The sequence below is a fragment of the Ovis canadensis genome, chromosome 20 (genome assembly GCF_042477335.2).
Source record: "Ovis canadensis isolate MfBH-ARS-UI-01 breed Bighorn chromosome 20, ARS-UI_OviCan_v2, whole genome shotgun sequence".
Lineage (NCBI taxonomy): Eukaryota > Metazoa > Chordata > Mammalia > Artiodactyla > Bovidae > Ovis > Ovis canadensis.
The window spans coordinates 26446628-26462110 of NC_091264.1; the positions used below are offsets into that span (position 1 = coordinate 26446628).

Genomic DNA, 15483 nt, shown 5'->3' on the forward strand with positions numbered 1-15483 from the left:
AGGATAACTGATTGACAGAGGAGTTGATGTGATGCCACTTGGCCTTTTCTGTTTTCCACATTTGTTTCTCTTCCTCTAGAGCCAGAAGACGAGACCCTGTTACTCTCGCTTTTATAGCCCTTCCGCGTTGGGTCTTCTGCGCAGGCGCCCTGGACGGCTCGGGGGCAGGGTGGGGGTGGGGCGGGCCCGAAGCCGAGCAGGTCTTCCCCCGGGCCAGGGCCCGCGAGGGGTGGAGGGAAGCGGGCTGCCCTGACGTCATCAGGCTGCGCGGCCCGCAGGGCGGGACCCGAGCGCGACAAGGCGGCCCGCGGACCCGGGCGGGCTAGTGGGGAAGCGAAACTGAGGGAGGAGGAGGCGGCGGCTCTGGCAGCGGCTGGGCCAGGCCTGGTGGCGGCGGCATCGGCGGCCTGACCGCCCCCCCTCTCCGCTCCTTGGCAGGTCGCCCTCTTCCCTCAGCGTGAGTGCCGACGCGCGGCCCCGGGTGGGGGGGCGGCGAGCGGGCGGGCACGCGGGGCTCAGCATCCTCACGTCCGCCGCCGCCGCCTCGGCCCCCGCGCTGGCGGTCGTGACCCCTGCCGCCCCTTCTCTCTCCCCTCCTCCCTTATATCCCCTGTCTCTTCCCCCGCGCCCTGTCTCCAGTCCACCAGCCGCTGCTGACACACGTCTCTGCGCACATATTCTTCACACACTCACGTTGTCTACAAATGAGAAGGCTGGCCGGGAGGGACGCGAGCTCATCTCTTCCCTCTTGTGATAACGGGTGGCGGTGCGAAACCCAGGCCTGGGGAGATAGAGAGGGGATCTGAACCCCTTCCTTGGGAGAGCAGCGAGTCGAAGCCGGCCTTCTGCCTTCCTCTTAGGAATTCCCTGCCAGGGCACATTCTTTTGGATGTGTAGGTCACTTGGGCTGTGGTAGGTAGGTCGGTTGGCTGCGCGGCCTGCCCCTCTCGGGCCTCAGTTCCTTGCAGCGGCAAAGGAAAGAGGGTGGGATGAGGTGGTTTGGAAGGTCCAGATCTAGGATGTGTAGGGGCGGAGCAGCAGCACCTCCTGCCTTTCGCACACTATTTCCACTCCTTTTCCTGCATCAATCTCAACACAGTTCTTGAGTATCCTGTGCTTCTAGCCTCCCCCAGAGGTGCTAGGAATCAGAGGGCCCTTTTTGCTTAGGTTATGGGCCTTGGAGGTGGTGGTGGTTGCGGGGGCCGGGGAGTGGGATTTTTAAGACCGTACTTTAAAGTTAAATGTAGCTTAGCCTGGTTTTGCTTTCTGTTTGTTCCGCATCTCCTGTTCTTCCTTCTTCCTCAGGATAGCTCCTGCCTGTGTGTAGTTAAAAGGCTGCCTCCTTAAAAAGGAGGAGATTATGGGTTGGATTGGCTGGCTCATCCTTGAGCTGGAGAGAAGTGAAACGTGATTCATGTTTGAATCATGAGGGATCAGTGATATCTTTGGATTTCAACATTGCTGCCCTGACCCGTGCTGTTCGCCTGCTCTTGTGCCCCTGCAGCTCCCCTTCCCCAAGCAGTTGCAGGCCAGCTGAGCACCCACCTGTTTGCTCTTATTTTTGAGTACTTTCTCTTTTCTGAGTCCTCTTATAGCCACTCTGTTTTCACCTACTCTTGTTTTTCAGTTTAATCACTCCTTGAGGAATGATTTCAGGAATCTCATTATTACTTCATTCCATCTCATTTCCCCCCTCATGTTTGCTTCTCACGCTTACCCATGAGCATGGGTGATGGTGACACGGTGCCTCGCCTCGTTCCATTCTCTTTTTGTGGAGGCAGGTTCTTGTTCTTAAAATTGCTGTTTTTGTACCTGAATCCTATGATTTGATAAGTCTGGTCCTGCTAGCTTTCCCACTCTTCCATTTTTTCAGTCAAGTCAACCACTGCTTCCATTCCTTACTCCATTTAAAAACTTTCCCAGTTCTCCCATGTTTTCAAACATCCTGAAGTAAACCAAAAACCAGTATTTGTATCATATTGTGTAATCTCTTAATTTTCCTGGTGAAATAATAATGGCGATGGCGTAGCCTTTCTGGGATGGTCTTTTTACCTTGAAAATATTTGTTGATATTCATTAGGTTTCATGATTAATTTCCAGTGTACCTTATCACACGTGTCCCTTGTTGCATCAAAACTATAGAATAGCAAGTACCTAAGGCCTTTTTTCCCTTGTGGCTTGTGGAGTTGATCCATGACTTTTTAGTGTTTGACACCAGTGGCCCAGAGACCTCTGGGACTGTGAGCACCACATTTTCCAGTAAAACTGACAGCTCTTATTGAAAACCAGAGCTTGGCTAGCCTTCCTGGGTATCCTTCTGAGGAAGAAGCTGTTCAAGCACTGACACTGGGAGCTGTTTGGAGTTGCCAGCTTTCATGCCATTAATGGTTTACTCTGGAATTCCCTGCTGTGATCCTAGTGGCTCTGACCAGGGCAGCTGACTATCTGGATTTATGGTTGCAGTAACAATGAAGAGGAGAAATGATTCAGAATGCACTGCCCCTCTCAAGAAACAGAAGAAAAGAGTTGCTGAGCTTGCCCTGAGCCTCAGCTCCACATCTGATGATGAGCCTCCCTCCTCTGTCAATCATGCAGCAAAAGGTAAGCTTGCCTCTGTGGTCAGAGACCACTGACCATCTGGCTGCTTGAATCCCTGATGCCTCAGTTGGGCAGAATACAGTCCACTGCCCCATGAGGAAAATTCGGCAAATTCTACCGAGATATAGCGGCTGTAGACTTTCTCTTTTGCCATTATCCTGTTGGGAGCTGGGAATGTGTTGTAACTAAAATACTGGGCTTTCTACAGGTGTGCCTTAGTTCTGTTGTGGTCCTTCAGTGAGTGGCACTCTTTTGCTGCCTTTAGCCAGGTAGACATAGTGGTGAGCCTTGAGTGCCCCTTGTTCTCAGCTGTTAATGATCCTGGGGCTCTTTCACAGGGCTGGGCTCTTTGCTGTGGTGATCTGGCTTAATTTCCCTCAGGTTTTTGCATTCTGTTTTCTCAGTTCCCTTGGCAGGTATGGTCAGAAACACCCAAAGGAATTGGAGCATCTCTGAGTTCACTGTTTGCATTAAGCTTTAAGGATTTCACTGATCTGGTTGAAACTAGCATTTTACTTTGCTTGTTTTCTAGGGTGACAGATGTTCACAGTTTCCACAGGTGCTTTCTGTGAAGCTTTCTGTCTTCGAGCTTGCCTGAAATATCAAACAATTAGAAGTAGCTCAGTTTGCATTTTCCTTGAGTTGCCAGCAGTATTAATTTCCTAACAGTACCATGAACTACGTAGCTTAAAACAACAGAAATACATTCTCCAGACTTCTGGAGGCTGGAAGTCTAAAATGAAGGTTACAGCAGGGTCATGCCCCCTCCCAAGACTTTAAGAAAGAATCCTGCCTTGCCTCTTTTCATTTCTGCTAGTTGCTGGCGATTCCTGGTGTTCTTGCAGCAGCGTAACTCCAGTCTTTGCCTCTGTGTGTGTCTGTGTTCAGATCTCCCTCTTCTTAGGAGGAGAGCAGTCACTGGATGAGGGCCCACCCTAATCCAGTATGACCTCATCTTAATTTGATTACATCTGCAGAGACCCTGTTTCCAAATGCCATGTTCCCAGTGCTGGGTGGATATGACCTTTTGGACACCCAATACCCCCAGCAGTCTTGCATTTTGTATCCTCTGCTGGATCAGTGGTAAATTGGAATGAAATTTGGTGACAGATTGGTGACTGAAATAGTGTAAAGCATTCCCTTGAGGGTGATAGAAAATACAGTTTATTCTCAAGAGGCTGGCTAATTGAAGGGTGGTTACTCATCAGGTGTACTGAATAGCTGGTCCAGAAGGGAGGAACTTGACAGACCTTGCAGACAGCTAATGAAGCATTTGGTGCGGCCATGATCCCCGCTAGATAAGAGACTCTTCTTATAACCTTCTGTGTGGGGATCGGTGTGGCTTTAAAGTTGTCACAATGGATTTTAGGGTGGGTGGGAAAGGGTTTATGTCATTGAGGTTGCTAACTTGGGAAGGCAAAAATATATTGGGTGAATCGGTTCTGGCAACTGTTGAGGGAGGGAATTTTGCTTATCACCTGGGATTTGAGCAGCTTGAAGGTAGAATCTTCAGTCTTGAGCAGGAGAAATGGCCTGCAAGGGAGAAGGGGAGTGTGTGCCTAGGGGAATACTTAGGTGGTGGAGGTATCTGGTCCTAAGCGGATCTCCGGGGACATTTGCTCTCAAGAGAATGACTCCCAGGAGATGAAGGTGTATACTTAAGACTCTTTCAAGGGAACCAGTCTAATTTAAATTTCAAGCTTTTAAAAATGTGACTGTGGAGATTATCCCCCCTCCCTCCCATTCTCCCACAAACTCCCCTTAATTCTGCCAAATGGCTTTAACCTTTTCAGAAGTAGCACCATATGACTCAGTCAGGTTTGACTGTTCCTGTTGTGTGTACAGAATGGAAATCTAGAGGTGGCCAGTACATTGTATATGTCTGGCAATAGGCCATTTGGTCCCTTTGATTGGCAGAAAAATGAGGCAGAGGCAAACATTGTTAACTTCCCAGGTCAGCTAATTTTAGGGAGGGGCAGCTCCACAGATGGAGAAGGCAGTGGCACTCCACTCCAATACTCTTGCCTGGAGAATCCCATGGACGGAGGAGCCTGGTGGGCTGCAGTCCATGGGGTCACTAAGAGTCAGACACGACTGAGCGACTTCACTTTCACTTTTCACTTTGATGCATTGGAGAAGGAAATGGCAACCCACTCCAGTGTTCTTACCTGGAGAATCCCAGGGACAGGGGAGCCTGGTGGGCTGCCGTCTGTGGGGTCGCACAGAGTCGGACACGACTGAAGCGACTTAGCAGCAGCAGCTCCACAGAAAGCTCTGAGGATGAGGGTCTGGTGTCTTCATCAGCAAGACTGCTGTCTGTGCCCCTCCCCCTGTAGCCCCATGCCTGGCATGGAATAAATGGCTCAGTAAGTGGGGACGACAGAGGATGAGATGGCTGGATGGCATCACCGACTCAATGGACATGAATTTGAGTAAACTCCAGGAGTTGGTGATGGACAGGGAGGCCTGGCGTGCTGCAATTCATGGGGTCGCAAAGAGTCGGACACGACTGAGTGACTGAACTGAACTGAAATATTTACTGAATAAAACTGATGGAAGGCAACAGTGGTATCTTTTCTAAGAGCCTTAAAATGCTTCACCTCTTGGACTGTGCCCCCCCCTCCTGCAGTCTGCAGAGGATCATTTCATTAAGTGCCTTGTGTCTCTGTCATCTCCGTCTGTGGTGACTTCTCCCAGGCATTCCCTGGACAGTGTGCTCCGGTAGTTTTCTGTCTCCCCAGAAACTGCATATCCGCTGAGAGCTCTGTGTGGCTTTGCTGCTCAGCACACTGCATTAAAGCAGGTGCATTTCCTCTCCACCACTGCTACCTGGACACACTGTTGAATAGATGATTGAAAAATGCTCTTTAGGGAGTGCAGATAGAAAAACAAAAAATCAGCAGTTGCTGTTTCTGTCTGGGCCTTGTTTGTGCTTCCTTTGCTAGATCAATGTGGTGACTCATTAATAGGTCTATTTAGTTTAATCAGTTTGTTTATTTTGCATTATTGACAGGGTAGCTGCATTGCCAGTCTGAGACTGACATCTGACCAGACTAAAGAAAAGGGATGTTGTTGTCATGGCCACTGGGTCATCGTGTGTTCTTTTGAGTATTTTAAGAGGAGTTTCAAGGCATTTTCAAGCCTAAATATACTCTTGGAAATTAAGCAAGGAGTGGCAGATGGCAGTCATTTTGTTCTTTTTGGTTGTTTGTCACAGGATAGGTTGGTCTAGACCCCGACACGATTTCCTTCTCTTCTCAGCTGCACATCCCGTGTGGGCTCCCAGCCCTCCCACAGCGTGTTGCTCTGGGCTCCTTTAGCCGAAAGTGCCTTCCCCTCCACCAGGTTTAATTCTTCCCTAAATAGGCTATTTTCCCTGAAACGCCATCGTTTTCCTGTCAGCCCAGATTCATGACCTTAATCAAAAACTTCCTTTATAGGTATCTATTTAAATTGCTTTAACGAGTTACCATTCGTCCGGCATGAAGGAGAAATTGAGTCTTTAAACAGGAATAAGTGTGCTCCTCAGCAGTTGTTAGGCAGGATGTGGTGTTTATGGCGGTGTGTAGTTCATTCTCCCGCATCTGTGTGCTGCGCACCGTGGCCGTTGGCGGCCAGAGCTGCCCGAGCTGCCCCTCGTGTGCTGTCACTGTCATTTTTAATCCTGACATGTTTGACCTGCTGTTCTATTATGAACAATTCTGTCAGTAGCTGGGATACCTCTGATTCTTCTCTAAAATAAACCTCTTGTCTTTAAAAGGATTTAAGAGTAATGATTTCTATCGGGTAGAGAAGAAATCTTAAGTGAAAACGTGGAAGAATGTCTTGGGCTCTCTGGTAGGTTTTAGAAGGGAAGCTCCTGGGGAGTAAATGGGAATGCCACCCAGCTTTGGCACATTCTTAATGAAACTCATGATTTTAATAGACCGACCTTATTACTCCTGTTAATTTATATCCTCATTATAAGATTGTCTGCTCAATATTTGCTAAATTCTTATCAGTCTTGGGAGGCTAAACGTCCTCTTTAGCTCTTGCTGCAGCAGAGACAGGTGTCTTCTCTTCATGTGGAAAGAGTGGCCGTGGCAGTCTGTGGACATCAAGACTGCTCCAGGGCACTTGGCTTCAGTGGTGTCAGGCTAAGAACAGGCTTTAAATAGCACATGAAATAGAGGAATAAGGCTTATCTGCTAATCCAGCACACTTCTCCATCTCACAAAGAAAAGCCTAGTTGGATATTTTAGCTGCCATCAACCTCATTCTCAGACCTTGGGCGGGACAACTGTATTCTTGGTGACACCTTGGAAAGACAAATGGAGTGGAAAGCTGTGTGCCAGAGTCCGGTCCAGGAATATTGTACCTGAGCCACCAAGGATTTGTCCAGTGAGCCTTGTGCCCAAATTTGGTTCTCTCTGTCATTTTGGTCCAAAAATGTTATGAAGACAAAACAAAAGATCTCTCTCTCTCTCTGGGATCTGGCGGTGGCAGGAACCCTGCATGCCCAGGAATGGTAATCATATTGTTGATGGGTGCCCACTGTTGGATCGTTAAGCAAACCTAACAGCCTGGCGGCTCCCTAGAGCTGGATCAAGGGCGCATTGTCCTGTGAGAAGGAAACCAGGCTTTCCTAACCTTTGTATAGATAGACGTGTGAGTCTCCAGATAGCTGGTGAAAGAAATGACAACTGATGTAACATGCTAACTTCTAGGCTAGTCCGGTGGCAGGATCCCTGGGCTTCCCTGAGAAACTAGGGCTGTGCCCAGGGAGCTGCCCGCTACTGAGCAGTACAGGTTAGAGTCAGGGAGCAACTGAGGAGGAAGACGCTGCACCTTGGGAAGCACAGCTCTTCAGCGGGTGGGAGCTCTGTTGAGCTCACATCTCTCCTCTGCATGGGCAATGAGAGGCCTAGGGTTCGTCTTGAGCTACTCAGGTCTTTTCCCTCATTTGCTGTCCGCTGAAGATTACTCTGGAAACAAATTCTGCACAGGACTTATTGACTGAGACTTTATTTCTTTATCGTTTTCTTTTCCTTTAACCCTAATTTTGAAACTAATATATTCTTATTTCTCACGCAGAAAATGCAGAAAAGCCAAGACAGAAAATACATATCACCATACCTCTCAGTTTCCATGGTTACTCATTGTTAACGTTCTGGGTCTGGCCTTCTGAGTAGCACTCTGTGACGTGTGCTGCATTGGCCCATGTAAGCACGTCGGCTCATTGTTGAGGGAATTGGAGGGTCACCTTAAGAGGACAAAGGCCGATTTGGTGCCTCTCATTCAGGGATTTTCTCAGCCAACATTCCTCCTCAGAAGCCAGAATTTTGGTTTTAAGTTTATTCTAATTTTTTCACACATACTCACCTGCTTTTCTTTTGCAGAATGTCATATATACTGAAAAACACGTGTTTATCTTAGCTGTTGGATTTTTAAGCTCTCTGGGAGTAGGATTGATACTTTTGGATAGTACTCCATTGTATATAACACGGACAGTTTATAAAAACAGGCCCTCAACCAAAGTTGTTATCTGATCTATTAAACAGTATAAGGTGTCCTTTTTTGGCCTTGTTACAGGGTGCTAAAGAGTAGTCCAAGGGGGACACAGTTCTCTGTCAGGATATAGATATTCCATCTTCATGCTTAAATTTTTTGTTGAACCTTAAAAAAATTTTTTAAGACTTTATTTTATTTTTTTTTACAGCGGCTTGTTTCACAACTCAATTGAAAGTAGAAAGGGACCTCCTACACCCCCGCCCCTGTGTGTACAGCCTCCTTCATTAGCAACATCTCTCTTCGGAGTGCTGTGTTTGTTAAAATTGATGAACCTATGCTGATACAACGTTATGGTTCACTCCTGATGATGTACACTCTGTGTATTTGGACAAATACTAGATTGGTGCAAATGTAATTGCAGTTTTTGTATTGTTGAAATTTGCCATTTGATACTGGGATACATTCTTAATAAATGTGATATTATACATCATTTTAATGCACATTTCTCACCTTTTTTTTTTTTTCCTGCTAATGTCTGTTTACTTGCTGTTTATCTTTACTTTTTGGACTATGGAAATTATGTTAGATGAAAAGCAAATTTGACCTATTTTCTTGAGTTTGAAGTCATAAAGCAGTGGAGACAATTTGCAACATTAACAATGCATTTGGCCTAGAAACTTCTATTGAACGTACAATGCAGTGGTGGTTCTAGAAGTTTTGCAAAGGAGACAAGAGCCTTGAAGATGAGGATCATGGTGGCTGGCCACTGAAAATTGATAACGACCACCTGAGAACAGTCATCAACGCTGGTCCTCTTAGAACTACACAAGCTGTCAGAGAACCTAGCATCCACCATTCTATGGTCATTTGGTATTTGAAGCAAATTGGAAAGGTACAAAAGCTCAGTCAGTGAGTGCCTCATGAGCTGACTGCAAATCAAAAACATTGTCATTTTGAAGTGTCGTCGTCTTGTATTCTGTGCAACAGCAATGAACCATTTCTTGATCAGATTGTGATGTATGATGAAAAATGGATTTTATATGACAATCAGCGATAACCAACTCAGTGGTTGGACTGAGAAGCTCTGAAGCACTTCCCAAAGCCAAACTTGCACCCCCAAAAATCTCATAGTCACTGTTTGGTGGTCTGCTGCCCATCTGATCCACTACAGCTTTCTGAATCCCAGTGAAACCATTACATCTGAGAAGTATGCTCAGCAAATCGATGAGATGCACTGAAAACTGCAACGCTTGCAGTCAGTATTGGTCAACCGAAGGGGCCCGATGCTTCTCCATGACAATACCTGACCATATGTCACACAACCAGTGATTCAAAAGTTGAACAAATTTGGCTGCCAAGTTTTGCCTCATCCACCATACCCCTTCTTCAAGGATCTCAATGACTTTTTGCAGGGAAAATGCTTCCACAACCAGTGGGAGGCAGAAAATGCTTTGCAAGAGTTTGTTGAACCCCAAAGCATGGATTTTTATGCTATAGGAATAAACCAACTTACTTCTCATTAGCAAAAATGTGTTGATTGTAATGGTTCCTATTTTGATGAATAAAGATGTGTCCGAGCGTAGTTAATAACGGTTTTAAAATTCACAATCCAATACCATAATCACTTTTGCCCCAACCTAATATATAATGACATGTATCCTTCCCCTGTATTTCTGAGGGCTGGATGTCTTACACCACATGTTTGAGGTATTGTAAAAGGGAATGTCCTAAGGAGTTGTACACTCAGTAGATGCTTAGCAAAGATGACAACTGGGTGCCAGTTCTTTAAATTCACTACAGTGAGTACCTAGTTTATTTGTTTTAATGCAAAGCCTCAGTTCAAGTGTTAGAGATAGAAGGTTAATTGTGGCACAGTCATTGCTCCCTAGGAGTGACTGTGTCCAGTGGGATGGCATGTGGCAACTAGCTCTCAGGCAGTGTGATGAATGCTGTGCTACTGGTGTGAATACTGGTCCTATTGGAGCTCTGTGGAAGGGAAAGTCAGGCCTGGGTGCTAGGGAAGACTTCGTTCTTCTCTGAATGTCAACCCTTTGCGACTCCGTGTTCTCACAGGGAGATAGATGGATGGGTCAGTGCACACAGGCTTTAGAATTAGAATGTAATCCTCAAGTTATGAATACCTGTATAAAGCCCATTTTGGGTATATAGAGAATTTTTCTTTAATGGCTGTCTTTCGTGCCTGTCCTCAAATGCTTCCCACAAGCAGCCAAACTTTGAGTCAACATCTCTTCTCAAGGACCTCCTTTTTTTCTTAAAAGAATTGTGCTACATTGCTAAGTTAGGGTTTTTTTTTAACATTTATTTTAAATTTTGATAGCTAATATATTCACATGGTTCATAAATCAAAAAATATAAAAAGATAGCCACTATAAACTCTAGTGATATAAAAATAGAAATCAGGCTTCACTTTTTCCACTTGTTCCAAGTAATCATTGTGGTATTTTTTCTCTATGCCTCAACCACACATGTGTGGCTAATCACTTTTATTGGTCTTGTATATCTTGCCTTCCCAAAACTTTGTAATTATAAGAAATAAAAATTTATTCTATTTTATTCTTATTGTCCTTTTTGAGAACATGAAAGTTAGGATGCCATGCTCATGGATATGGTCTTGGTCTTCTGTTACCCGGTTGACAACATGTCTTGGTGGTCTCATCATTTCAATACATAGAGTGGAGGTTCCCAAGTTTTCTTGGTTCTTGACACTCTTAGTGTTGCCTTAACTTTTTTCACTATGCCCTTAAAATACCCAAAGAAATACCTAACAGGTTTGTTAGCATTTAGGTCTAAATAGCAAGCATTTATATCCTAATAACTACCAGATGTTTGCAAGAATAATATTCATAAATTGAAGAGATTAAAAATTTTATTCTTTAAAAAAATTTTTATTGTGAGCTGCACTGGATTTTCGTTGCTGCGTGCAGGTTTTTCTAGTTGTGACGTGTAGGAGCTACTCTCCCTTGCAATGCAAGGGCTTTTCCCTGCAGTGGCTTCTCTTGTTGCAGAGCACAGGCTCTGGGATGAAGGGGCTTAGTTTTCCGGCACCATGTGGAATTTTCCCAGATCAGAAATTGAGCCTGTGACCCCTGCATTGGCAGATGGAGTCTTATCTACTGTTCCACCAAAGAAGCCCCCAGAATTTTATCGTTAAGTAAGCACAGTTGCCTATTAATGAGATTTGTGTACTCCTGAGCACTGTACAGCTTCTTTAACCTTGGGATCAGATTGAACACTACCACTGTCATTTCCTGTTCTGCATTCCTCCTGGCTTGGTGGTTTATACCATTTTTCAGTGGCAATATGCAGAAATTGTTTACCAGATTTTTTTTTTCCCTTGCTCTCTCTCTGCACCATGGAGGATCTTCATTCCCTGATCAGGGATCGAAACCCCGCCCCCTGCAGTGGAAGCATGGAGTCTTAACCACTGGACCACCAAAGACGTCACCTGTTTAACTGATCTTTGAGATAGAATTTATTTCCAAATTTGGGTGGGTTTGCCTAAGAAGCTACCTGCATAAAACTGTATTGGGTTGAGATATCTTTTTCTTTTTTTTTGGCCATGCCATGTAGCTTGCTGGGTCTTAGTTCCCTGACCAGGGATCTAAGCGACCTGGCAATGAAAGCACGAGTCCTAACTACTAGATTGCCAGGGAATTCCTTAAAATCTTCTAAGAGATTCACATATCTATCAAAGAGAAGGAAAGATGCAGTTATAATGATTATTTAGACTGTGGCTTATCCTGCCTTTGGCAGGTAGTAGCTGCTAAGGTGGGTCTTATTTAGAGTCTTTTGGCAACAAAATTGCTGGCAAATGATGCTAATGGCTTGACTCACCCAGGCCGGCAGCTCCCTCCTGGAGCCTTTAGTTGCAGCTGCTTGAACCCTCGTCTTCCCTGTCTTCTCTCTCCTCCTCCTCTTCCTTTCCTATCCCCACCTCCCCCTTCACTTCTTCCTTTCTCTTCCCCAGCTTTCACTCTGTGAGCCAGCTCTTTGGGGCTGTGCTGTAGACGCCCCCATCTCACCCAAAAGTTTGAAGGACCATGAAAACAGAAAGCTAGGAGGTTAGACAATCACAAGCTAGTAGTCCCCATGATAGAATTGTTGAAAATGAAAACAGGTATCAGTGTTTGGAAAGTGATGTTCAACTAATAAATAGCAGCAGAAATAATAATCATATTGTTAATAAATTTTTTATTTGACACTGCACTCCCAAATACATTTTTTCACTTAATCTTCAAACAACTATATGAGGAATGTATTATCCCAGTTTTGTAAGAGATGGGAAAGGAAGACATATTTTGAACCCCCATTGTGTGTCAGATACCCTTAGGAACCTTCAGTGGCCTTGCCCAAGATCACACAGTTTAGAAGAGGGAGAGAATACATTTGATCTGGGTCAGTTAATGAACTGTGTGTGTGCAATGCATATACCGAACACTAGTTGTATAAATGAAACTTGAACTTTTAGAGGCTATATTGTGTCATAAACACACCAAAACATTTTCTTTTTTCTTTTCTAGCATCTGCTACAAGCCTCAGTGGGTCTGACAGCGAGACTGAGGGGAAGCAACGCAGCTCGGACTCTTTCGACGATGCATTCAAAGCAGACTCTCTTGTGGAGGGAACTTCCTCTCGCTACTCCATGTATAACAGTGTCTCCCAGAAGCTCATGGTATGTCAGCACTTGGGTTGGGTTTCTAAAGCTCTACCAGCAGAATGAGAGGAGGGAAACTGTGTTGATAGAAGCAGCAAAACGAGGGCGTAAGTTTTCCCTCTGCTTCCCAGCTGCTGTAGTTCAGTAGAGAGAGCGTAACCCCTTCTTGATACACGTATCACATTTGAATCATCCGTGGGAAGCGGCTGTTCAGGCCTGCTTCTGTCTAGAGCTGGGGCAGCCTTTGGTCTCAGTGTTAGGTAAAAGACGACCAGGACACCAAAAGAGTGTCTTAACAGGCTTTTAATGCCGCAGCACTCCCGGGCGGTGTTCCCGGACCCGAACGAGGCCGGTCGAGGGAGTCCGCCCCCAGACTGTGCTGGGGAGTGGTTTATATGCGTTCCTTGCAGGGTATGGTCGAGCTAGATCGCCCAAAAAGGTACGGTTAGGGAACGGGGGTTCAGATAGGTCGCCAGGCCGAGGCGTCTCGGGCTGACAGGTCTTTCTGTGTGGCTAGGGCAGGGCGGCTTTAGCTGGCGGAAGTGTGCTGTCATTGGTCCCTGGGGTCTGGGAGGCTCCTTCTGTTAGGGACTTCCCCCGCCAGCAGGCGCGAGGAGGGGCGGGCCATCATAGCCCCAGGGTCCGGCCTTACACTTAGTAGTGAGTTCTTATGAGCAAAGCTTTTGAACTGTGGTGTTGGAGAAGACTCTTGAGAGTCCCTTGGACTGCAAGGAGATCTAACCAGTCCATTCGGAAGGAGATCAGCCCTGGGATTTCTTTGGAAGGAATGATGCTGAAGCTGAAACTCCAGTACTTTGGCCACTTCATGCAAAGAGTTGACTCACTGGAAAAGACTCTGATGCTGGGAGGGATTGGGGGCAGGAGGAGAAGGGGACGACAGAGGATGAGATGGCTGGATGGCATCACTGACTCAATGGACGTGAGTCTGAGTGAACTCCAGGAGTTGGTGATGGACAGGGAGGCCTGGCGTGCTGCGATTCATGGGGTCGAAAAGTGTTGGATACGACTGAGCGACTGAACTGAACTGAAGCACACGGATGCGTGTTGGTGGATAAGGAGGCGTCATGCTGAGATTTTTGCTCTAGTGATTGATCTTAAAATGACTAAAATCCTGCTCACTCCCAGGTTCCTAAAATAAATGGGAGTAGAGCTGTCTTCTGTGTTAACTTCCAGAAGAGGGCCCAGTTTTCCTTTCCAGCTTTGGTACCCTGTTGATATACCACAGGAGGAAGGTGGAAGAAAAGACCTGCTTACTTCTCTTATCAGACTTCAGTATAAGGTCAGGGAAATCCAAGTTTGTCTTCTGTCCAGCTTCACAAATATTATAGTTGACGTCTCCGTTTTCTGCTGGAGTCATTTGAGAACAAGAACTGCCACTTCTGAAGTCGTAGTCAGGATTCTGATTTGGGGGCCAAAAACTTCGGGGAAGTGGGAGATGGGAAGGTTGGTGGCTCAGACTCTGACCTGGGGAAAGGTTTGTGGCTACTGTAGGAATTTCATCAAGCTGCTGAGCCTGCAGTGCCCCTTCCACAGGGAATACAGGCCTCTAGAGGAAACAGGTCTTCAGGGTTGGAGTTCTTTTATTAGACAAGAGTATGTGGGTTTGGGGTCTCTGGTTTTAGGAATATGTAACTGGGCCCACGACTGTAGAGTTTAGTGTAAGCTTTTTAGTTAGTTGTGACATTTAAACAGATGCTTCTGTCCAGTCTTACAGTACCTCCCATGCCTCAGTTTTACATGAAGTGATTTTTCAGTTACTGTCTTGATTAAGTGGGCTCCTACAAGCCCTCATTGTCCTTCCCTAGTAAGGCCATTTGACTGGTTAAGGGTAAGGTTTAGAAGTTGCCGCTGGAAGCAGTTCCATTTTAAATTATGTTCTCTTTATCAACTCTGCTCTAGATTTACTTCTCACTTAATCAGACAAATTAGCTGGAAGGGTAGTTGTGCAAATGTCCAGTGAGATTCATTATGTACTCTTGGTGCCTTTAATTACAGCTGTGAGGTCCTTCTCATTTATCCAACTTCTGGTTGCCCTAGACTTTTCACCCCCAGAATAGACAGCCACAGGGCTCACAGTCAAATTGCAGTTATTAGGCTAGAAGGAAAACTTTAGGCCTTACTCGTTTATATTTCTCACAATTTAATACAGTGTCTGACACAATAGAAGGACTGAATAAATATCTTATTTATGTAAGTGCTCCACTTCTGTTTGCTTATATAAATACACCATTTACTTCTCTTTTTCAGGCCAAGATGGGCTTCAAGGAAGGTGAAGGATTGGGTAAATACAGCCAGGGTCGGAAGGACATCGTTGAGGCCTCTAATCAGAAAGGTCGACGAGGCTTGGGTCTGACACTGCAAGGCTTTGACCAAGAGCTGAATGTGAACTGGCGAGATGAGCCAGAGGTACCTCATGTGGAGAGGAGATGGGAAGGCCATTTATGTTTTTATGAAACTATATTAACAAACTAGAAGTCCTCAGAGGCAGTATGATCAGGGTGGTTGGTGGGGATTGGAACTAGTTTCTTACATGGAAAATATGGGGGTGTCCAAAATGGAAAAGAGCCTGGGGGAGATACGGTGGGATATGGATTTGTTTCCTGTTACTTCATAGAAGACTGGGTCTAAGACCAGTGGGTAGAAGATACAGAAAGGCAGAGTGTGTCTCCACAAAGAACTTGAATAAATAGATAACAGCT

At 45.8% G+C, this 15483-nt stretch overlaps 1 protein-coding gene across 1 annotated transcript in view; it reads left to right on the forward strand.

The window, feature by feature from the left end:
- Nucleotides 1-251: 251 nt before the first annotated feature.
- Nucleotides 252-15483, forward strand: part of CMTR1 (cap methyltransferase 1) — a 54002-nt gene continuing 38770 nt past the window's right edge. Inside the window, exons 1-4 of the mRNA XM_069563984.1 lie at nt 252-457; nt 2464-2601; nt 12630-12781; nt 15032-15190. Coding sequence (XP_069420085.1) covers nt 2469-2601; nt 12630-12781; nt 15032-15190 — 444 coding nt within the window. The 5' untranslated portion in view covers nt 252-457; nt 2464-2468. The remainder of the gene's footprint in view (nt 458-2463; nt 2602-12629; nt 12782-15031; nt 15191-15483) is intronic.